Source organism: Rhyacophila brunnea, unplaced genomic scaffold, assembly GCF_057557595.1.
Source record: "Rhyacophila brunnea isolate RB1 unplaced genomic scaffold, BYU_Rbru_1.0 scaffold_23, whole genome shotgun sequence".
NCBI lineage: Eukaryota > Metazoa > Arthropoda > Insecta > Trichoptera > Rhyacophilidae > Rhyacophila > Rhyacophila brunnea.
The window spans coordinates 27,952,543-27,977,516 of record NW_028232893.1 but is presented as its reverse complement, the minus strand read 5'-3'; the positions used below and the strand labels follow the sequence as shown (position 1 = coordinate 27,977,516).

At 36.5% G+C, this 24,974-nt stretch overlaps 2 protein-coding genes across 2 annotated transcripts in view; both read right to left on the bottom strand.

Moving 5' to 3' along the window:
• The window catches only part of eIF3a (eukaryotic translation initiation factor 3 subunit a), a 28,935-nt gene extending 24,040 nt beyond the window's left edge, over window positions 1-4,895 (bottom strand). The window contains exons 1-3 of the mRNA XM_085950542.1: window positions 4,694-4,895; window positions 2,321-2,549; window positions 612-975 (exon numbers count right to left, since the gene is read on the bottom strand). Coding sequence (XP_085806668.1) covers window positions 612-975; window positions 2,321-2,549; window positions 4,694-4,742 — 642 coding nt within the window. The 5' untranslated portion in view covers window positions 4,743-4,895. The remainder of the gene's footprint in view (window positions 1-611; window positions 976-2,320; window positions 2,550-4,693) is intronic.
• A 4,128-nt stretch (window positions 4,896-9,023) lies between these two features.
• Window positions 9,024-23,588, bottom strand: LOC147069784 (uncharacterized). Its single transcript, XM_085950378.1, has 6 exons — window positions 23,061-23,588; window positions 20,903-21,044; window positions 15,526-19,816; window positions 14,258-14,391; window positions 12,685-12,833; window positions 9,024-9,156 (listed from the first exon to the last, which is right to left on the bottom strand). Exons 1-6 carry the CDS (start codon window positions 23,400-23,402, stop codon window positions 9,088-9,090), a joined length of 5,127 nt encoding a protein of 1,708 aa, XP_085806504.1. The 5' UTR covers window positions 23,403-23,588; the 3' UTR covers window positions 9,024-9,087.
• Between the last annotated feature and the right edge of the window lie 1,386 nt (window positions 23,589-24,974).

Here is a 24,974-nt window from a genome sequence, read left to right as displayed (position 1 = left end):
TGCATATATTATATTGATATTTGAAACTTATTTACTAAGTAATTATTTTAAAGACACGTTTAATGTTTTGTAAAAATTTTTAAACACTGGCAATCTTTATTTCGTGACGTGTGCAAACAGGAAATACATACGGTGCCATGCACCGCGCGCATATGTAAAGTGGTCTCGAAATGCATTGTATTATATTATTCATTAGAGCGGTGTTTTTAACCAGTGTTTCTAGTGCCACTAAATTTTCATGAAATTTACATGACAAAATCAAGCAATCCTTGAAGTTTTTATCATGAGATATGAAACTGTAAAAATGAATCATTTAATTGAGGGCCTGAGACCATGAAAATGTCTACCAAATTGATCTTGTACGTAGTGTCATGTCTAATTATATCTACTGTGTACTATATCCTTGCTTTTTTGTACAAGGTCATATAAATTATTATGTCGACACTTTGAGCGCCATGGGAATTTGACAAATGATCAAGTGCGTCAATTTAGTAAAAACATTGAAAAACAGTGCATTAAACGTTTTTTGTTATGTGAAAAGGTGACTCAAAACTCGGTGTCATCTTGCATTTCACTGATGTAACTTATTCGACAATAGCGTCTTCACTCACCGACAGCTTACAGATGTCCTCAAGATGCTTGCGCAGCTTGTCACACAGCTTCCTGAACTCTGTCTTCCTGGCGTACTTGAGACAGAACTGGAAAGCCATCCTGGCGATGTCGTGGTAGAGATTCTCGACGTGAGCATTGGTCCTGAGCAGCTCCAAACACTGGCAGTACGATTCCCAGAGGAACTTGACCCACGGAGTCAAGATGGTACGGTCGGAGCGATCCTGTGCATCCTCACCGGACACCGCAGAGAGAAGGATGCTCTCGGGTGTTGCCAGGTTGTCCAGATCATCGATGTCAATGACGGCTTGGGCCGATTGCTCTCGGGCGGCCTCCGTTCTCTCTTCAGCCATTCGGAGGTAACCCCTGGAATGATTACAAATATCGGTAACGATTGGTAGAAAAAAAAACAACAAAGAAAACTTTGATTTGAAAATACATATTGTATAAAAACTGCTTCCGAGCATTTAATATGTTCTGATACAAATGTCTATTTTTTTTTATATTCTAACGTGAATAGAAAAAAAAATCTTGGTACTGATTGGGCTTCATGAATTCTGAGTCTTTCTGGCTGGATCGAATTCACTTGTAATTTTTTTCATTCAATCTACGTTTGCATACGAGGAATGGACCCCGATTGTAGAGTGGAGGATCCCGAGGGTTTGGAAACGGAATCGCGTAAAAGTAAAGACGGCAAGGGTTTAAGGTTTCCAAAGTGAGGCATGATTTTTTTTCCATGATTCCAATGGGTTTTAGTAAGTAGGTAGGTTGGTTTTAAACTGTCTTCTGTGAATTAACAACTACAAAAGATTCATATTATATTTTATTCATTTTGCAATGCAAAAAAGTGACAAAATCAAGTTCGAGGGAGTTATTGCCTGTAAATAGGGAATCCAATCCCAGGATCCCGGACAATTTTCGATACATGTGAATCCCGGGATTAGTAAACATAACCCCGAAACCTTCGGGATTGATTTTTTTATCAATCACGATCAATTAGTACAAAATTATGTTAGTGAAATGTATGCACCTGCATATATCACAGGGTGATTCACCGGTGAATAACCATTTTTAATGTTATACGCAATCGTAAGAACAGAAAAAATAATAATTTCGTTTATTTGACCAGCTAGACGCCACTGACGTTCTGGCATGCAAACGGCGTCTAACTGCCAGTGCCACGTATGTGCAGGCAGACACTTGTTTCTATGCCGAATTTTATCTTTTCTTAAATAAATAAAAAAAACTGTTATACCTAGGTACTTTCACATTATTATCTATATTACAATATTATTTACTTCATTAAACCCATGTATTTCCAAAATTGAACTTACAAATTATTAACATTAAATGTCTTAAATAGTATAAATTATACTAGACATTTTTGACCGATTTTATCAATGCTATTTGTATAAATAAAAAAAAATATATATCAACTATCGAAAAAAACGCCAATCCCGGGATCGTCAAATTGTAATCCCGAAATCCCAGGATCAAAATTTTGGCTCTGGATTGGATTCTTACAGGTAGGGAATCCAATCCAGAAATCAGAATGCGTGCATTGTCCTTACAGCGCTGACGCCACACCTATTGTGTCGGCATTATTAGGCCGTTAGATATAATTACATAGCATGTTATTTAAATGTGGTAATTAAATAGTAATTAAATGTTCCGCGGTGAATGGTTTAAACTGAATGACTAAGTCATGTACCTTATAACATTCTCCAGCGAGCCGACATTGACAGACTGGAACATGTTCCGGTACTGGAAGAGGCCCTCTTTGGCGATGTGAGACTTGCGCAGCTCCACGCACAGCTCCAGGTAGCGGAACATGATGGGCTCCAGCACCGACTCGGACCAGTTGTAAGCCCATTTCTTGTTGCGGAATACCTCTTGCAATGTATCCAGAGCTCGCGCCGGCTTCCCAATCTCCATAAACTCTGAAATGAATGACACTTTTTAATAACGCTAAATGTCCCCAACAAAAAATAGCTGCATTAATGGTTAACTACCCTATGAATTGTCAAGATTCAGAAAATCAGGAATATATTATGATTCTCGAAAAAGATTTTTTAGTTTCTTGAGAATAAATTTCGTAATTTTAATAGGTGTTTCTTTCAGAGTGAAGGGATGCAGACATATAATGAAGGGAAACTTTGAATGGAGTCATAATCCTTAAAAATGCAAAAGAAAAATGAAATGAAATCATGCACGAGGTTTGTAGACAGGGGCGTAGCAAAGTGTTTCAGCGCCCAGGGCACAGAACATTTTTCGTTTTGCATCCTTCAAAATTATAGTATTTACATTTTTGGCGGAATAATTCGGATGACAACACTGATGTGATGTTGTAGCACTTTCATCATGAAAAATGGCCATTTTGAATCCGGTTTGAGGCAGGCAATGCCCGCACTATGCAAGCACTGCAATGCGTTCATCTAGCAAACGAAAAAATGCACGAACATAGACAGGGTTATCGGCTTAATGTATACAATGTTATTAATGATGACTTTTCTTAAAAATTTTGGTAAATATGCTGTAGATGCCCGCATGAGCTTTTATAATTTTCTACATGTAGACAATTTTATTAAATACCTTTTTCTGTCGGCGCAGATGCTTTTCGATCCAATAATTATTGTTAATTTAAAATTTTCATATACAGTCGAACTCGGTTATTACGAGGAAGATGTGACCGACAGAATTTGCTCGTTATAGGCGGTGCTCTTTATATCAGAGAATAGGTATTTTTAAATGACTCGAAAAAAAAAAACCTGAAAACCATCGTAAAAATTCCCGAAACAAGCATGGTATTCATAAACTGCAAAAGAAGTTGTTTATTGTAATGAACGCTACAGACTTCACAAACCTTGGATTTTTCAACTTTCAACGATATGCGTGGATATTTTTTTATTATTGTCGGTGAAACACTAATTAGATAGGTACTTAGACACTTAACTAGTGTCATAAATATAATTCGACCCTGGCGGCATTCTGTGATTTCATCGCTTAGGGTCGAAATGTTTTTAAATAATCGACACATTAACAGTACTTTAGCTCGGTATATCTGCTAAGTTGCTCGTTATAACAGTGAATAAATATATGGAGAAAATCATGAACCAAAATGTTAACGAATGATTCCTCATTACATTTGAGATCGTAATAACCGAGTTCGACTGTATTTCGATGTATCATTATCACACTAAGATTATATTAGGTTGGGGTAGGTTAGGTTAGGTTGGGTTTGGTCTAAAAAGAAAGTTATAAAAGTTCATGCGGGCATCTGCGGCATATATACCAAAATTTTTGAATGTTAAAAAGCATACATTTCTGAAAAACGTAAAACTCCACTTGAGCACCCTCCTTGCTCACTGTTCATAGGTCTCACATTTTGTTAAAGCAATAAGTAAATTTACCCCATTCAGATAGGATTCAGAGAAACAAATTGTTGCTTTAATTGATAAAGGTAAGAAATACTAAGAAACATTAGAAAGTGTCACATGTGGATACTAAATAATTCTAGTTGAAAAATATGAAGGTCTGGAGAAAATGTAATATAAGTGTATATGTACAATTCGAATCCTTTCGACATGGACTTTCTAATCAGGCTCCGCTTATTACTAAATGCCGCATGACATAAATAGGCGTTGACATTATAAATAAACGTAAAACGTATGTATGTAATCGAAACATATTAAATGTCATTTCTATATCGACCATAGACAAATTGTGTGATGTGGATTTCTATTTCGTCGTATTTTTCAGTAAAATTAGAAAAGTACGCTGATTTATTAGAAACGGTATATTAATAAAAGAGATGTCCGTTGTAAAAAGGTCTTAAAGCATTTTTATTGTAACTATATCATGCTGTCGCTGTCAAAATTTCTGGGTGAATGCCTAACCATAATGCCGATCGCCATCATTGTCCACCTCTTGCAGCTGTCGCTGCAAGAAAGTCTAAAGCATATAGTATGCTTAGAATTGTACAAAGATCAGTTATAAATTTATACTAGTATAATAAGCAGGATTCATAGCATTTTCCTTATATAAGTGCAACGTGGACGCGACCATATTGACACAAAAATCTTACCGTTTGCCCTTTTGAGCGCATTTTCTGGTCTTTGACCGTATCTAGCCATTCTTGATTTTTAATTTTCACTCACAAAACATTGATATAATCACGAAAAATTCACAAATGCGAAAACGTCATGTATTTCGCACGAAAAACCCGGCGAAACCGCCGTAGAACGTACTCAGAAAGTCGAGACAAGATGGCCGTCGACCAAAAGAGTGCACATGCGTGAAATATACCAAAAATTCAACTGGATGCGGAAATAGACATTTTGGAACCATAAACAAAAACAAAATAATATTAAATATTTTTTTATAAAAATTATATTTTCCAGTTAAATTTACATTTTATAAATATTGAAAAAATGGGAGACGTTCGTGTTTTTATAATTGAAATCTACGTGCCACTCAAAAAATACGTTTATGAAGCGGTGATACCCAACCAGTAGGTAGGTACGTGAGAATTTACAAAAACCTAAGAAAAGTACAATTATTCGCACATCACTATTTGTAAACAAGTAGGTAAAGCATTTGAAGACTTCTTTCTCATGAGCCTAAATTAATTAATAGTTTAGCTTTGTTAGAAAAACACATTATTTACAAATCGTTACAAAATAATATGGTAATGTTTGCTTAGGTATACCTACATAATAAAATAAGCAGTAAGTAAATCAAAATATTATTATATAAAATGAAAATGTTTTTCAGTTATTTTTCACCCCATGGCCTGTTAAATATGAAGACGAGATTTTACAAAATATTTCAAAGGTTCCTCCAACCAAAAAATGTTATAAACCCCTTGATCTCTAGTACCTATACAGTAATCTTTAGCCCAGTCACAAATAGAAAGTCCTCTCGCCTAGGCATAAATCAAATCCGCTAGCAATCCTGCTACTTTATTCCATGCGCATCGGCAAGACCATGCCGGAACAGTGACGTCACATGGCTAGTCACCTAAGGAATAACACCGATGCAACATTTTGTTATTCTTCCGGTAGCACAAGTCTAGTGAAATTTGCGACAAGCAATATTTTTCTACCAAGTATGTTACACCAACGCTATGTGCGGATTACATTAGGTTACATGTGTTTTGTGAATGACAACAAAATCACATCGACAAATTTTCTGTCAAAACGAGTTTCTATGTGCGACCGGTTTTATCATAATATATATTAATATGGGTTTATAGTCAATACTTACTAGAAAATGTCACAATTATTTTCAATTGATTGCTGGGCAAAAAAGCATGTGAAGGACCAATAAGTTGGATAAGTGGCTGAAAACCATTCCTTGTAAAAAATGTCAATATTTAAAATATCTTCCTCTCAGTGTAGACACATTATGCTCCGCTTTGGAGTGAACATGGTAATTTAAAAAAAGTATAAGTACATACAAGTAAAATTTTTATACATGTAAGTGAAAGATATCCAACCCATGGTACAAATTTCACTCCTGTGGTTAGTTACCTATCAAATTAATATTTCTCATGTATTTTTTGACATATCAGTTGAAAGTCTAATATTTAAAACAATCAATCGTTTCTCCACCGCATAATGCCGAGTCTGGAAATTTGTACATATGCAATTCGCCGTATCACACTACACTGTGAAATGTTGTATCGGAAATATATTATGGTCGTATATTAAAGACCGTCCAACCTCTTTAGATCGTATAGTACTGAGATAAAATTCATGTCTAAATAAAACACGGTTCTTGTCGGTTTACGGTAGCCAGCGGCAAACAAATTTTGAAAATAGCCGATATACTGGATTATTTGTTAGGTTAGATCCGACTGTCTAATTAAAACAAAGCATTGCGATGGCCCTCGAGGTTTTCATTCTTGAATTTTGTCAAATCGGCTATGAAAATTGAATTAATGTTTATATTGAATCTAATAAAATAGGAAACCGTATAGTATACGGTCATCTCTTTCCGATGGAAAGCTCACGGCGAACTGTGCTACGGTGAAATGTTTTACGTACAATTTACATGTAACCGTATAATGATAATGCAATCATTCTACAAAAATGGCTAATCTTCCGATGGTCGCACTGTGAAAATTAAGTTCAGAATTCGGCAGAAATCGTCTGTATTCGCAAGCTGATTAAACAATTAGTTGAAGAGACTGGTAGTGTTCTGGATCGCCCGACACCTCGTCGCTATAGTAGGTACTTGTTTTACGAATATCCATTTTTGTCAAAATTTACATTTTAATCCAGTTATATTTCTTTTGTCTAACTACACCGAAATCATTTATAAAAATTGTATATTTTTATGTGGAAACGGAGATATTTTTTAAAAAATTCCGAATACGCCATGTTTCGCAACGATTGCTTTGTGCTTATTTTCCGAACGTCAAATATAATATCTCGTCTCTCGTATATCGCTGTCTACTTCTAATGTCGCTCACTTCATATGTGTCCGCTGTCTGTTTGTCATCTTTTAAAGCGTGCGGTTTTGACTACTATTGTGTTTTCTTGTTTCTATTGTTTAAATAGTGAATTTATCAAATTTAAAGATATCAATCATGGCTGGTACATCACCAGTTCGGTCTGAACTTACAGCAGAGTTATGGAAGTAAGTATTTTAACCTAAATTACTGTATTTTGTACTGAGAAACAGAGATAATATCCCAACGGTCATACGAATTGTACAGTGTGACTCGGCAACTACTGTCTTAAAAAATAATTATTATTAATGTCTATAATCAAAACTTTTTCTGTTTTTAATTTACTTTTTATCTATTCATGCTAAAATGTACGCAAATAGTTAATCTCATTTATTATTGAAATGTATGTTTATACCTATTTATTTAGTTGATTTCCATTGAACAGTAGGTACTTGATTGAATTATAATTTAGTATAATTATAATACTATTGGCTATCCAATAAATATTCCAGTTGATGTACCATCTGTTAAGATTCATTCTGGTTTCGTGAGTGAGCTATTTTATATGATAATATTATACCTACTCAGGATATAATATTCGCAACCAATAGTTGAGGCGTCTAATTCCAAAAAGCGATAAGTCCACATTTGGCCAAAATCGAGAAAAAAATACGCACGTATTCTTTGTATAATTTTACACAATATGTATTATTCTATAAATTCCAAAACGCGACATAACCCTACGAAAAAAAAAAATTTAAGTCTCGATTTATTACAAAAAGCGCTAAGTCCGTGTTTCATATTATTTAAAGCTTGGTTGAATTCGCGCGTGTTTAATTCAACCAATAAGGGAACTTTCAATATTGAAAAGGGCGTCTCCCATGCAGTAGCATCTGGTAAACTTATGACAGTGCCACAAATAGCGCTATGTCCAATTTTATTTTGCCTATATTTATTACATTTAAGAGTTTATCGGCTGAAACAAATTGCCATTTGGTTCTAATTTTGATATGGAATACAATGGAGAAAATAATCTCACGTTAAAACAAATAATTGGAGCATGAAACATAAAAACGTTGTTTCCCGAAACTATTGAATTGTGGAGTTGTCGCTTTTTGTAATTAGACGCCTCAGTTATTAAATAATACATGCTTCTATTTTTTGTTCCATGCGAATAATACATAATAATAAATAATGTATGGTTTATAATAAGTTTAATTGTATCAAGTTCGATTAAAAATCCATAATGAATCATTTTTTGCGATCAATAAAAATATCATTGCCACCATTTTAATATAGAAATTGGGAAATTTTCACTACCATATTATTACGTAAATCTATGGATACAGTTTTTTTATAACTAGGTATAATGCTGATTCCCAATTTTGTAAACTGAAAATGGTGAATGGCATATTTTATTATTACCTATGAAATTAGGTAATAACGATCATTGATACATTTTGATCAGGTATTTACAAAAAAATTATATACCTATCAGTAAATTTATTTAAAATTATGTAAATAAATATTAAGTTTGTACTTTTCAACCACACGATATACCGTTGTCCATGAAACGATATGCTACGGTCTTACATTCAGAATGTCCTTGTTTTGTTCCGAATATCCACTATTCGGAGCCAGCGCTGAGAATGACCCGTATATCCACAGTGCTTACTTGTAAATAAAACGTATTTTCTCTTGGTTTAATGAATTATACTAATATATTATTCAACAAATCTCTTCTTGGATAATGTGGCAATCATAAAGTGGAGACAGAGTGCTTGATATATCTACTGATATTTAAATATGAGTTAGTGAACTTTGTTTTTCGTTTCCTGAAAAATCGACATTTTTTGGTCTATTCGGAAAACAAGTACTATAGCGACGACCTGTACCTACATCATGTTCGTACACCCTGTTCTTCGTAGAGAAGATTTTCTTCAACGTAAAACATTTAAATAAAGCATCATTTGAGGTGCAATTTTTTTTTATTGTCATAAAAATACAAAATTACTACATAGGTACTAAATCGTAACAACACTTGAACTATGTGAAATATTCACCAATCCTTTCAATGCCTTTTCCCGTAGTTTCTGAAACAGAAAAGAAGAAAGATAACATTAATGGGTTACCCATTGAGCTAGACATATAGGAAAGACCTAACTTGACTGTCATGACCATCAGCCCGGATCAATCAACGGCTGGATGAAGGCCTCTCCAATGTGACTCCATTCCATTCGAACCAGCTCATTGCGTTTTAAATTTGCGTTGTATGGAAAAGTTCTGTAGTTTTTTGTAATTAATTAATCTAAAATCTACTGAATTTTTAAATTTACTTCATATGGCAACTGGGGTATTTTACCAATGTTCGAACAGATTATTCAACAATTTGAATGATACAGTCGAACTCGGTTATTACGATCACGGATATAGCGAGATCTCGGATGTAACGAGGAAACATTCGTTGACATTTTAGTTTATGATTTTCTCCATACATTTATTTATTCACTTTTATAACGAGCTACTTATCAGGTATACCGAGCTAAAATATCATCAAAAATTTTCTTATAACTGTTAATGTGTCGATGGTTTAAAAACATTTCGACCCTAAGCAATAAAATCCGACCGGACAGGATGCCGCCGGGATCGGATTACATTTATGACACTAGTTAAGTGTCAAAGTACTTACCTAATTGGTGTTTTCGCCGACAATATTGAAAAAGTATCCACGCATATGGTTGAAATTGCATGTAAAAATCCAAGGTTCAGCAGGTTCTACCAGCGTTCATTACAATGAACAACTTCTTTCGTAGTTTATGAATGCCATGCTTGTTAAGGGGAAAACTTCTAATTGTGTATTTTTGTTTGAATTGCGACTTTTTGTGTTATGTGACCGCTCATTTAAAAATTCCTGTTCTCTGATATAACGAGTAATACTTATAACGAGCAAATTCAGTCGGTTCCATCTTCCTCGTAATAGCCAAGTACGACTGTATTTTTTATCAATAATGTCTACGAATGTGAATGGAACTCACTACCCGATACGTTCAGTTCAATGAAAAAATTAGCAAACCGCTAGTTTGACTGTCTTTGGGTAAACATATGACTGTGAACAACTATTTTCGCCAATGCATTATTTCAAATCGAAAGTAAAATATCGCTTTCGTAATGATTTGACTGAATTATGAAGGAGGATTCTCTTATATACCGTGTCTTCAATTCGGCCCCTTAGGACCAAAGAAATGTATCTCATTGTTCTCTACTTTACTGACATCAACAAGTAAGTGTTTCCAGCAGACATTGAACCATCCTTTATCTGTGGAATTTTTTTGATGAAGTCTCTTTGTCGCTTAACGTAATATGTTATTTTATGTAAAGTTCTATACGTAACTCAAAATCACTAAAAATTGAGGTAGGTTTCTTTGATCCTAAGGGGCCGAATTATAAACTATGCAAACAACTATTAACACTAAATTTTCACTTAAACACACTTAAATCATCCTCTTTGACTTCATACTACAGAAGTCAATACCATCTGACCGAGGCATATCTGTTACCCTCATGGTGAAGCTATGCAACCTGGAATACGCCGATGACACTGTCCTATTCGACAACTCAATCGAGGGCATTCAAGAGACAATCAACAGGTTGCATGACAACTTTACGAAGGCTCAGAGCAACCGTATACTGAGCTTCGAAAACAGATGTTTGCGACGGATACTGGGTGTGCGGTAGTATGACTTTAGGAGCAAAGAGGAGATAAGAGAACGCACTAAGCAGCCTCTCATCACGCTGAAAGTGAAGAGGCGACGTTGGACCTGGCTTGGCCACGTGCTGCGGATGCCTTGACTGGATGGCTTGACTGTTCTTCAAGCTAACCGGATTCCGGTGTCCTGGAAGGCCGCTAAATACTATATATAGAGTGTATACAGCGGAGCTACGGGATACTGGTTTGACCAGGAATGAAGCAAGAAGATTGGCGAGCGACAGGGATTCTTGGAGGCGCCTCGCGGTGTCCATAAAGGGCGGATATGGCCGAAGAAGAAGAATTTTAAATTAAAAAATATACGGTAAATAATTTATCAATCTATTCTGGTAAATCAATAATAATCCATAAATTTATAAAAATAGGTATACATAAATATTTAAATTTAAAATTTCCAACTTTATTTATCTGAAACGTGACTAATTTTTTTAAGATTCTCGCAAAAAATATGAAACATTATAGGTCTACTCTCGGGTGCCATTGTACGAATAGATTTATCAAGCGATCGTCTCATGTTTGAGCTATTTCATTGTAATGTCCACAAAATGTAATAAAACATGCCGGAGTAATTATGCCATATTATATTCTTTTTACCTTGTTGTCTCTTCAGGGCATATATATGACAAAACGCCTAAAGGATAACTGAAACTCTGGTTTCAATATAGACTAAATACTGTCCCTATTCACCATTTACATTCCCAGACGCCGCAAATAGACTGCTCAATCTTAAAATACATTTTAGCATGGATACATGCTTTTGCCTTGACCTCCCGGGCGGATTCGTTAGGAAAAATCGCACAGGCGTAACAAAAATTCATGTCACAATTGTAGCGGGGCCGTTAGAGACATCAGTCGGCCGCGAGCGGTATTAAGTATTAACAAATTTCAAGCTGTTCTATAATTTTTCTTTAAATCTTAAGCAGAGACAAGTCATTTATTTTTGTAGTCTTGATAGTGTGCATGAGCAGTTTTTATTAGGTATGTAAGGTAAGTTCTCTTTGTCAAGATGGTTTTCCGATATTACTTCAGACAATAATGTACTCTTACAATTAATAAATTTAAAAAAATATATTTCCACCTTCAACACCGTTTTAGAACATTTTTTATGATAACTGTAGAGTTGTCACTTCATAACTTTGCACTCCGTAATATATTTTACTAAACATATTACCTATTTATTTATTACTACATATATTAATACAAGTGAATATCATTTGATCCATTAATGCGAGGTAATCAGTCGAAGAGGCGTATCAGTGCAGTAAAAAAGTGAAAAAAGAAAACCAACATTTCATCACTTTCATGGAGGAAACGTTCAGACTTCTGCTGCTGACGAATCCAACTATCTCAACTACTCGTGGTGGGTCGTGGATCGATTTGATCTTCGCTAGCCACATCGACAAAATCCATTCTAAAAATTACATAACTTATTTCAGCGATCATAAACCCATATTGACCATTACTTCTAACGATTATGTGTAGCAAATACTTACGCACAAACATTACTATGTATATGAGTTCATAAATATTAATTTTCAGAAAAGTGCAATTGTTTGAATCGTTTGGATTCGGTTACTTTGACAAATAAATTTTCTTTCGAATTTGGACAACCAAAATTCAGAGAATCAGTAGGCAAAGCGTGTATCCATGTTTAATAATTTTAGCTGTCAGGGTTTAAGTAACAATCATCTGAAGGGCCCAGGGGGAGCGGAGTCCCCCCGCGAGGCGCAATTATCTGATAATCTGAGAGGCCCAGGGGAGCGAAGCCCCCCCCCCCCACGAGACGCGAAGCGCCGAGTTTGTTTTTCAAATTATTATTTCCTCTCGGTGATACCCAATAATCAGTACATAATACCTTTGAAAATAAATCTGCCATCAGGAAGTTAGTTTTCTTCAACTGTAGTTTCTTGAGATCAAGTTTCTTGTTTTGAACTTCTGGTAGTTTTGTATACAGTCGAGTAGTGCTCCTTACCATATCTTGAGAATTGAAAATCTTATTCTTTCCTGAAAACAAAAACAAGAAGACACGCAATGTTTAAATTGTATTTGGTTTTTGAGGTGCCACCGTCTGTTCTTCCCTCGATGTATCAAACTGGTTCAAAGGACATTCTCAAAATGAATGATGCACTGCTCTGCATTGAAAAGGGTTCGGTTTAGCTGACACCAATCGGTTTTGGTCAGAGATGCCAGAACGGATATTAGATTTTGCTGAAAGAGCCAGAAGGATTGATATTCATAAATATCGACCCAATTAATATTGTCAGGGTTTCGGTGTATTTCGATGGCCACTTTTATCAATCGTGAAAAAACTTTGTTCCGGTCTAATATCTTGGTCTCAAAATTGAATCTGTTTGGTAATTTTACGTAGGCTTTTCAATCGTTCAACAACGTTCAATCGTTCAAAAGTCTGACAAATATATTTCTTCGGATAACCATACAACTTAGTAAATCTTTTTACTTTGAGAAACATACATTGTCGGCTAAACCAAGACTCAAGAGCTCCAGAAAACTCGGATCACTTCCCAAATTTTAGTTTATTAGTCATGCGTGATTCGACCATCCTGTTATCTCAGCCCAGTCGCACATTGAAAAGTGCGTGTCCGGAAATTTGTACGTATGCAGTTCGCCATAGCACACTTCACCGTGAAATGTTGTATCGGAAATATATGGTCATAATATATTAAAGACCGTTCAACCTTTTCGGGTCGTATAGTACTGAGATAAAATTCATGTCTAAATAATACACAGTTCTTGTCGGTTTACAGGAAACCAGCAGCAAACAAATTTTGAAAATAGCCGATATACTGGATTATTTGTTAGGTTAGGTTTTCATTCTTGAATTCATGAATCTTTCCAAAATCGGATATGAAAATTGAGATGACCGTATAGTATACGGTTATCTCTTTCCGATAAGAAAGCTCACGGCAAACTGTGTTACGGTGAAATGTAATACGTACAATTTACATGTGACAGTGACGTCACGCGCCTAGCCAAAATGAATGATGAAGTGCGACATTTTGGGATCACACCGGCTGTTCAAACTAAAATGTCGCATTCCAGCGGTGTGCGGAGGGCCATTCGGTTACATGTGAATAACAATAAAATCACATCGACATATTTGATGCGTTGCGGTGAATTTAGACGAGAGACCCGGCTACGACATTCCCAATTCAATGGACTGTACGTTGTGTGGGGTTCTGTACAAAGTGTACGGCTCGTTATTATATCTCCGCTTCCATCCTGACTATGTGTCAATGACGGATCTGAAGACACTCTGCTCAAATGAGCTCAGAAATCATTCTATGCTTTTGGTGAGTTTGAACCTGGCTTGTCTTTTCTTTAACCTGACTGAATTCCTATATCACAGATGGCTGGTTTACGTCATCTACGTATTCGGTTAAGCTACGTAAAATTGGCGAAAATCTCACCTTTGTGGGAGAAAGTAATAATTCCATATTGGTCTGCTAGCTGGTGAAGATCTGAAGTCGATATATTCTTGATGTTCGGGAGATTCGAAACGCCCAATGCCAAGACCTTCCTTCGTTGTATGTCTTTTTGTTCTCTATAAAAATATTAAATCAGATTTTTTTCATTCAATACTGAATATAACAAGAAGAATGTTAGATGGATTGATAGCTTAAAGATGAGAGCACTCACCCAGAAAGTGAAAGATGGTGAATAGGTACCGAAATACAATTACACTACCTACTTAATGTTTTCTGAAAAGCTAGGTAAATTTAATTGATTCATTTTTGAACAGACAATTTCATTTGACTATTAATTTTCTATAGATAATCAAATTTTTTAATGTAATTATAAAACTAAAAGTACAAAAACATAAAAGCTCTATTTTTGTCATGAGCGTGTAAGAAAAAAAATGCCTAATCGTTTCAATAATCAATCCACAAAAAAAACCAAAAAGCGTGTCCATTTAATGGAATTTTTTTGAAAAACAGCAGGAATCATTGTTATTTTGTATGGAGACCAGTGGCAGCTGGTCAAACATCATATAAGTGCACTGCTTGCATTTTTTTGAAATATCACTCAATAAGGTGAATCCACAGAACAGATTAATAAATATAAATGTAAAAGCCATCGCCATGGACCAAAGTTCTGAAACAGGGTAGTTTATGGCCTGACCGCCATAAAACCAAAGTAAAAAAAACCACGTCAACTGTTCCCAAAGATTGAAAGCACGTTACATTAACGTGACAAACTAAAATGCATATTATTAACTATTAAAAATAGCATATTATTTAACACTCGAGATATTTAGCCAGTTTTACCACACGCAGTAGGGTAAGCCAATTCCCATTAATTCCATGGGTTTCATTACAGGTTGAAAATATTTTCACTCACAGTGTAATGCGAACCATAAACTAATATGCCAAAAGCGACAGTATGCAACGCATACGTCATCTTTGCACAAATCGATGGCACCCCGACAAAATATTTTGCTAATTAACCTAAACCATTAATAAAATAATGGAAACCGTGCTTATCATTTTCATTGCTGAATATCCTGCGCCAAACAAAAAACATGACATCATAATATTATTGATCCGAGTACACAGCAATTACAGATAATATGATTAATTTAAATTTCGAAACATGTTTTCATTGTCTCGTGAAAATAAATTAATTTAGATCTACGATTTCGAGGTTACACATCAAATGATACATTTTCGAAACGTACCTTAAAACGTGCAGCTTTCTCAAATATTCTCGCCTTTTATCAGCTTCATTGACAAACCCCGGCCTGTTGACACGGAGGTACTCTTCAACAGTCATCGAATGCTTTTTGGCCTGATTTTCCTTCCCCGCGTAGGTTCCGCCGCTGTTGACCATCACACTCCTTTCGCTAGCGTAACCGGCAACAGACGAAGTATCCGAAAATTCATCATTTAGACTGCTGAACTCTTTGATTTGTTCATCGGTCGAACCCTTCTCTTCGCCTCCATTGTACGTGGACCCACTCGCAAGATTAAAATCACGCAGGTCATCTTTATAATGCTTCCCACCTTTCAATCGTCTCGGTACTTTGACAATAACATCTTCCAACGACTGTCGTTTTATATCCTTAATCGTCTCTTCCAAAACACTATCGCTCGGCTGCAATATCAAATTATACGCAATAGGTTTAGGGATAACAATACTCTTTTTAGCTTGCTCAATTAGTTTCGAAATATATTTCTGTCTCTCGGTTCTCTCACGGCATGAACAAACATGCGGATCTACACGTACATCAGTTTTTTGACACAGGCAATATTGTGGTACGTTTACTTTGATTCGCTCTTTCGCCTTACAGCGACACTTCAACCCTTTGCCGTCATTTAAAACATTTTCCTTTTCATATCCTGCAAGATGACAAGTACATTTTTTAGCTCTTCTGAAAACTCTATCATCAGATATAGAATTACGTAATTCGTCATTTTCACGAGGTATTATCTTCTTTTTACGCTGTGTGGGTCTTTCAATATTCTTACTGAATTCCTTTCCATCATTTGTGACAATGACAGGTCGATTTTCCAAACGTTCTTTATTCAGATGCTCGACAGAGGTCATCAATCGGTTGACCTTTTTGGCCAGATCGTCATAATCTTGCTCGACGACTTTTTTCACTTTTGAAATAAAATTATCTGAGAGATTCACATCCGATTTAGCAGTATCCGATTTTAAAACATCAAATTTTACACTCTGCGAAACCATCGGAGATGTGGTGGCGTCAACGAGTATTGTCTTGGGGAGACTTTCTTGGATCTTTTCGACACTTTTTTCCGAGATCTTTGCATCAGAACGGTTGGACTTTGAACGATTTGTATCTTTCTTGGGCGATTCCTCGACTGAAATAAAAGACTTTCTTCTGGTAGCATTGGCGCTTTGGGAGCATTTTGTATTGGCAATATTTTCACTGACTTTAGTCCCAGTTTGTTCTTTCAGAACTACACTGTTGAATAGTGGCGCACTTTTCGGTCTGACAGTTACGAGTTTAATTTTAGATTCGTCTTCAGTTATACCTTTATTGAACTGTCTAAGTCTCTCATTCAGCTTAACCAAATACGCGTTACCGATATTCTTCACGTTTTCGACAGTTAAAACCTCCTCCTCCTTTTTTCCAACATCAGAAGTTCGTCTACAGGATCCAGACCCGGCACTTTTATTCTCTTTAATCTTTCGATACTTCAAAACGAGTTCATCGTAATCTTTCATGAACGACTTCATAACCTTGCATTTTTGATACTTATTATAAACCTTATCCAGCTTCCGCAGATGAGAATTCGGAGATATATCTCGGATCTTGGTGGAGTCCTTATTACCTTCCGATGAAGATCCAGAGGTAAACAGATTACTTCTGCAACACATGCATAAAACGCCGAATTGATTTTGGAACAAACTATCTCCTTTTATACTCTTATTCTCACTTGTGACATCCTCTTCTGCTTTTGTATTTCCAAGTTTACTGCTAACACCAGATTCCTCAACAGAATTTAAAGACTTTCCTTTCGTAATATTGCTACGTTGAGAACGTTCGGTATTCGCAATATTTTCACTGACGGCAATACCAGTTTGTTCTTTCCTACGTGATAATCCACTGTTTGGCAATGGTGCACTTTTCGGTCTATCACCCTTATCATCTTCAAAGCCAGATACAAGTTTAATTTTAGATTCGTCCTCCGCTATGTCTTCGTTAAATTGTTTAAGCCTCTCATTCAGCTTAGTCAAATACGTTTCACCAATCTTCTCCACGTTTTCAACAGTCAAAACCTTCCCTTCCTTTTGTCCAACATTAGGAGTGCATCTACAGGAATGTGGCCCTGCAGTTTTCTTCTCTTCTGTCTTTTGATGCTTTGAAATGAGTTCGTCGTAATCTTTCATAAACGACTTCGCAACTTTGCATTTTTGATACTTATTATAAACCTTATCCAGTTTCCGGAGGTGAGCATTCAGAGATATATTTCGTATCTTGGTGGAGTCTTTATTACCCTCCGACGACGATCCGGAGGTAAACAGATTATTACGGCAACACATGCATAGAATGCCAAATTGTTTTGAAAACAAATCATCACCTATTACACTCTTCTTTTCATCTTCGGCATCCTCTTCCTTTACTTTTGCATTTTCACGTTTACTGCTAACGTCAGACTTTAAATCACGCGTATCTTCCAAATGCGCTGTAGGAGTCTTCGCATGTCTATTCGGAGCCGATTCCAAGCTGAGCTCTTCGGCGTTGCTCAACGTATTCATCGATGAATCTTCTGAACTTTTCTTCAAATTGAGAAGTGGAATGTGCACATTACGTTTGCCGCTCTCTACATTCGGTGTCTTACTAGATACGGACACCGTATATGCGTCGAATGTTTGATGTTTCTCCGGCTGTTCCTTTGGCAGACTTTTCTTATGTCTATTGCTGGACTTCGGTTCGGTGTAATCACCGGTGTCATTCCGTTTATTTTCAAGTTGTAATTTTAAAAGACTCAATTGTTCTATCTCGTTATTAATCAATGTCAACTGGCGACGCGTTTCAATGATGCTGTTGTCACCGGAAGACGTCGATTCTTTTACACTCGTCTCCGCACACTTTCTACTGGACTGTTTCTTCTGCTGCATTTCCTGAACAAGCGTCCATTTCTTCAATGCCATCTGTCTCTTCTGATCGTCTTCTCGCTTCTTTTCAATCAAATACTGCTCGTATATGAGCTCCGACTTTGATTTCGACGGTTCGGACAGAGACGACCCTGAGCGGCCAGGAGTGGACGAATCATCAGCGACAGACTCCGGACTGACCGCACATAAGCTGGATTCCGGTAAACTCTTTTCAGCGTCTGGTATATCTTCTAAAAGAGGCGGAGAATTGTTTTGATACATGTGTCCGGGCATGTATTCGAAGCTCTCCGCCCTAGACAGAAGACTTTCTCCGCATTTCACAGGCGAGTCTTCTTGTTCTGCCACTAAAGGACTCGTCGCATCGAGATTAACAGCATTTTCTTCGATTATCTCTTCATTATGTTCACTTTCAATCGATTCGTGTGTGACATTTGATGAAATGACGTTCAAAGGTTGTGTGAAAGACCTTTTCTTTTTGGTTCGGTACACAGGTCTCGCGCCTGACCTTAAAACGTTAAGAATTATCGGACCTTTTGCCAGAATATTAGAGATTGGTTGGTATCCACCTTGTTCTTCTTCGCTCTTCAGCAACCGTGACGATGTTTGAGCGGAAGTCGATATATTTTTCCTGGAAGATGTTTGAATTTCTTTATCACTAGTTGGCGTTACATCCAAAGCGGTTGATTTTGAACTACCATCTGCAATGTTATCGGCGAACTCTTTTGTCAACGGTTTACGAAATTCAAAATCATCCTTCTTCGAGCAATCGCCTTTATGGTTTTCTTTATCGTTTACCGGCATGTAATCCGCCTGGTCATATTTAATACTGCCATCACTCCGACATTTTCTCTGGCCGTCTTCATCTTTCCTTATATCTACATTGAACGAGAAGTGCTTTGTTAAATCTACCTTGAAATTGCCAGAATTTAAACTGGAGGTGAGGGTTTTTTTATGTCTGTCTTTAGATGTAACTCTTCGGTCAGATTTTGACTCAGTGGACGAATCCCGTCGAGGTGTTGTGCGCAGAATACTCTTGCGCTTGACGGATACGACCGGGGATTTGGCTTGCGAGGGCAGAATAGGAGTCGACTGTGCATTGGGCAATCCGACTTGAGAGAAATTAGGGAGTTGGGAACTAGTTTCCTCGCGCGTTGATTGTGTATCAGCTTTACTGTCATATTTCCGAGTGTTATTTCCACTTTTCAGATGACTGTCGAGCGCCATTCTTTCAAGGGTACTAAGGTTCCGATGTGGATGTTCATTTTGTCCTACGTTTGCATATCCAACGTCGGCCAAAGAGTCCCACTCCAGCCTGCGGGATGTTATGCTGCTCGTAGGTGAACCGGCTTTGTTCAGAGAGCTGTCCAGATTTTGAGGTGCATCTGAAAAAAAAATATGAAAGAGTTTTGACCATAATCATAGGCTGCAATCATGAGTCTTATGAGCTTTTAGTAATACAACACTGATGCTGATTCTGCGATATTTTTAGTGTGGTTGATTTGGTGACCATAGCAAAATTAATATTCGGTAACAATAAAATATTATTTAAAGCCGCCATCTTTGACAGCCTTCTGACATTTAGTCGGTGGTGAAGGATGGGTTGTGGACATCTGACATAAATATGTAGTGCACACTAAACTTTGTCAGTCATATTTATTATGTAATGTTATAAGTATAGATATAATACAGTCCCACTCGGTTATTACGACCTCTGATATAGCGAAATCTTGGATGCAATTTGCATATGCAATGCAGGAAACATTCGTTGACATTTTAGTTTATGATTTTCTCCATACATTAATTTATTCACTTTTACAACGAGCTACTTATCGGTTATACCGAGCTAAAATATGGTCAAATTTTTTTTTAAAACTGTTAATGTGTAGATCGTTTTAAAACATTTCGACCCTACGCAATAAAATCCTACCGGACAGGATGCCACCGGGGTCGGATTACGTTTATGATACTAGCTAATTGTCTAAGTACCTACCTAATTGGTGTTTTCACCGACAATATTGAAAAAGTATCCACGCATATTAATTTCCATTCACAACTTCATTATTTAAGACCAATGACATTATTAATGGACAACGCACACAATACAGTAGCTAGCAAGTAAATTCACTCATAGCGACATTCGCACATGTATAGGTAGACGTCACGCAATTTCCATTATGCGATATCACGCATCGGGAATTTATAGCAATATCACCTTTATTGTAATGGCGTTAGAATAGTGTTTCTGGTGTCAATGTTCATTTGAGCGAAACCGTTTGAACCGAACCATTCGGCAGACCCGACAAAAAGCATCGGGAATTTATAGCAATATCACCTTTATTGTAATGGCGTTATAACAGATTATGCCATTCGGCAGTCCCGACAAAAAAGTGAGTGTCATTTTTTTTCCAGATGCTTCGTCCATATTAATGTCATTGGTTAAGACTATGAAATGGATTAAGTTTATTTACCGTCTCTTGATTTCCCAACGCCTTCTTGTGAAGATTCGTCGCTCTTCCCGTCTGAATCTTCGATGGCCAATTTAGTTTTTGAGTCAAATTTTATCGATATCCCTTTGGTTTTAATAATATCCTTGTTGCCACTGGTGGAAGCCTGAAACAATGTTACACACCATCTGCCTATTTATGATCATCGCATGTGATTGTGACGTCATTTATGAGACGGTTATTATTAATTGTACGATTTTCCGGGTGATTATTCAAATTGAATCGAATGTTGTTAAATGCTGGTGATTTTGTTCGCTCGTTTTTATACAGTACACTCTCAGTAATCCACCGCTCGATTATCCGACAACTACTATAATCCGCCGTTATTTTTACTAGTTGAAAGCACAAAATCAAGCTCTATAATTTGCCGGTATTCGATTGTCAAATTTAGTAGTCTGCCACGTCTTTGAAAGAAAAATTCTCCGCCGTATATATGGACCGATCAGGGATGGCACCAATTGGAGGAGAAGATATAATGCTGAGCTCTACGGGCTGTATAAAGATTGCAGCGCAGTTCAATCAATTAATATTGGGAGACTGCGATGGCTAGGTCATGTGCACCGTATGAATGACAATGAAGCGGCAAAGAGAGTGATGTCCAGCAATCCAATAGGACGTAGAAGAAGAGGGAGGCCAAAGATTCGCTGGTTGGATGGAGCTGCCAGTGACTGCCGTATTCTGGGGGTACCATATTGGAAAGCGGCCACACTGGATAGGGACAGGTGGAGGGAGCTGTTGGAGGAGGCCAGGACCCACACCGGGTTGTCGCGGCCCTGATGATGATGATGAGTAGTCTGCCACGTACAAGTATACAACGCAGAGACGGGTTTATTTTGGAAACTTCTCCTTCGTAAAACGTACGTTCATTGCGAAGAAAGTAATGAACCAGGGAGGAAAGTGTCCAAGGACCGCATCACAATTATGCCGTGCTCCAATGCAACCGCAACACTCAAAAGCTTTTGGTCATAGGGAAGCCAGGAATCCTAAGCCATTCAAGAATATCTGCCTCACTGAACAACTGGTTGTGTCAAGTGATTTACTGTTTAATATTTAGTTAATAAACTTAGTTTATAAATATGTATAATTTAGTAAATATGTACTTGATTTTGATTATAAATAAAACCGTAATTTGCTAGTACAAATTTCTCAACAAAAAAAAACTATTTTTACGAAACACCTGTTTTAATTTTTACCATATTTTGTATATATGCACTATAATCCGCCGCTTCACTAATTGGACACTTGTCTGGTTTTTGGGGTGGTGGATTACTGAGAGAGTACTTGTAATTTCCCTCCATTTTCGTAAGTGGAAGCACGCTGTCACTTTGTTTCTTGTATGGTTTTTCGTCTGGATTCGGGACTTGGAGGTGGACAAATAACACACAGGAATTGTGGTGGAAACGACGAGTTTTATTAAATGTTAATATATACTAATGGTTACATGTTCAATAATTTATTTTACGGAGGATGAACTGTCCGTGTTTACGATTTGGCTGTTTGCAGCGTTCCGACGCGCCAAAAAAAAACGACTGCTTACAAAGCGATACAATGCGGCGTTGCCAATATGAAATGTTGCCGGCAACCATGTACAACGTTGCCGGTTTATTATTACTTATTTTCTTAATCAACCCTTACTATTTGTAGGCTTGATATCGATTAGGGCCTCTCCAGATTCACAGAGACATCGCCAAATGGGGACCATTCGGGAGTGTAACATACTGTACTAATATTTGTGCGTTTTAGCTGAAACATCGCATTGATTTATTTGGCTTGTGTGACAATTGTCCATGCCTTGTAATGGAGCCGCTCAACCTCTCTTTTTTCAAATTATTTTGTGAACATAATGAGTAGAGAGAAGATTTAATCAAGAAGACGTTGAATACTTTGTTAAGATGGTAAGAGGTTATTTTTATTCTTACATTTCCTTATTCATATTCATGTTTTATATAGAATATTGGGCATGAATTTTCATTTTTATTTTGGTAACAGTGCCGCAGATGTCTGCATGAGCTTTTATAACTTTCTTTTTAGACCAAAACTAACCTAACCTATCGGACATGGTGAAATTAAAAAAAATATATAAGTGGTTGCATACGACTGTACCTATCTGATTTTTGCTTACCTTATTAGGATTGTAATAAACAGGTTCAAAGGGTTTCATCTGATATTTAGTGACGCGGCTATCATCAGAATCGCTATTCATTTTATTTTGTTCGGCTCTTTCCCTTCTAGAGCAGTCAGAATGATTTTCACCATCCGTGATAAGACAACGAGCAGAGGCAAAATTTGAAGTCGCTTCAGAATCAATACTAGGACATCTACGGCTAGCATTGGGATTAGAAAAAGTCAAATACTGTTCCAGGTCTCTATTCTGCCCGAATCGGTTATAATAATCAACAATCTGCGATGTGACACCGTCTTTTCTAAAGAGAAGTTTATGTTTCCGTATGTTGTCTCGGTTCATTTTGCTATTTTATAGTTAGTTTATCGTTGAATGGCAAGCAGAAAACCATTAAGTCCATTGTAAATTATTTGATTGTTTGTTTAATACGTAATCAAAAACCTACACCAGTATAAGAAACTTTTGACAACTAGTTTTGTTTTTGTTTACAAAATTTAACGGTGATCAAATTTATATTGTCAAGCCAACGGAATTATTCATAAACTAATTTTATTATCTATGGCAGTGTTGCCATATTTTTGTGATCGAATTATAGTACGCGGTCCAAGAAATTATACTATTTCGGCCAAAATTATAGTACGCATTGACATAAATGCTGAAATTTTATAGAATTTTTGCATCTCACAAAAATAAATAACGGAGAATGAGAATTTGAGAAATTCTGAGACTTCCTTTTATTGAGGTACCTCTTCTGATCAAAAACGGCTACCTACCGACAAACTCAAGAAATTTCATTTTAAACCAAAGATTTCTTTAAATTTTTCGAGAATTTTTTTTCCAGGTTTTCCAGATCTTTTTATATTGCAAAATTATCCTAGTTTGAATCAATTTGTAGGACGGAAATATCGAAATTTTAGTGTTTGCGTATTTCCCCAATAATGAAAATTATAGTATTTTTGGCGTACTATACCTCTTTTATATCGTACATTGTACGCAGACGAAAATTTTAATAATATTCTAGCTTCTGCTGTGTGCGGTGTCAATATGTATGCAAATTTCGCCAGCTCGCGCCTATCCAAAAATGCTAGGTCTGGCAAGAAAAACGCTAAACTGGCAACGCTGCTACAGATGGTTACTGCATAGTCTGTGCTGCCAACCGTACTATAATTATAGTAATAAATACAAATTTTGTATTATAATCGCATACCTACCTACTTCTATACTTTTGATGTCTGATGTCAACATTTCAATACAGTATAATATGAATACAATCTATCAATAACTACACATAAATAATTGTGTTATTTGATTAAAGTATTCAACTGTCCAGAATTAATAATGAAAGGAGTTTTTCCTACCAATAAAACTCTTATTATTCATGTTGACTTTGAAGTCCTTGAGATAGGGTTTGCTCTTTCTTCTTCGCGTGAGGTTACTAATTTATTTTCCTTTTTTCTGTCGTTGGTCATTCCTTCCTTTTTATTTACTGGTCATACCCACGCGTTCATTTTTTTATGTAGGGAGTTTGGGACCCCTTTGTCTTCATTATGATATGGCTCAAGGAACCAGGTAGAAGTTACCTGGACTTCAAAGTCAACATGAATAATAAGAGTTTTATTGGTAGGTAAAACTCCTTTCATTATTTGAATTTGACTTTGAAGTCCTTGAGATATCTGTTTGTTATCACCTGGTATTGGGTATGCCAAATTCCTGTATGTGACAATGATTCATTGACGCGGTATAGACTACCCTGACTTTCAATTTATATGGTTGAATAGAGAAGTTAATGGTTCTTCTCCCCTTCTGATGGTGGTGTGTCTGGTAGTTGTCGTAAAATTTCGACTCACTACGCCAGTTACCTCTCTTTAAGATGTCATCTATTGGGTATATTTACAGTTTAAGGAAGCCACCACT

Bases quoted from the DNA above. Each gene is read 5' to 3' on its own strand.
- LOC147069784 (XM_085950378.1), bottom strand. From the start codon at position 23,402: ATGAACCGAGACAACATACGGAAACATAAACTTCTCTTTAGAAAAGAC. The intron at 14,392-15,525 runs GTACGTTTCGAA...ATATTTTTATAG, and splicing joins AGAAAGCTGCACGTTTTAAG to AGAACAAAAAGACATACAAC. The intron at 9,157-12,684 runs GTATTATGTACT...TTTCTGTTTCAG, and splicing joins TGGCAGATTTATTTTCAAAG to AAACTACGGGAAAAGGCATT.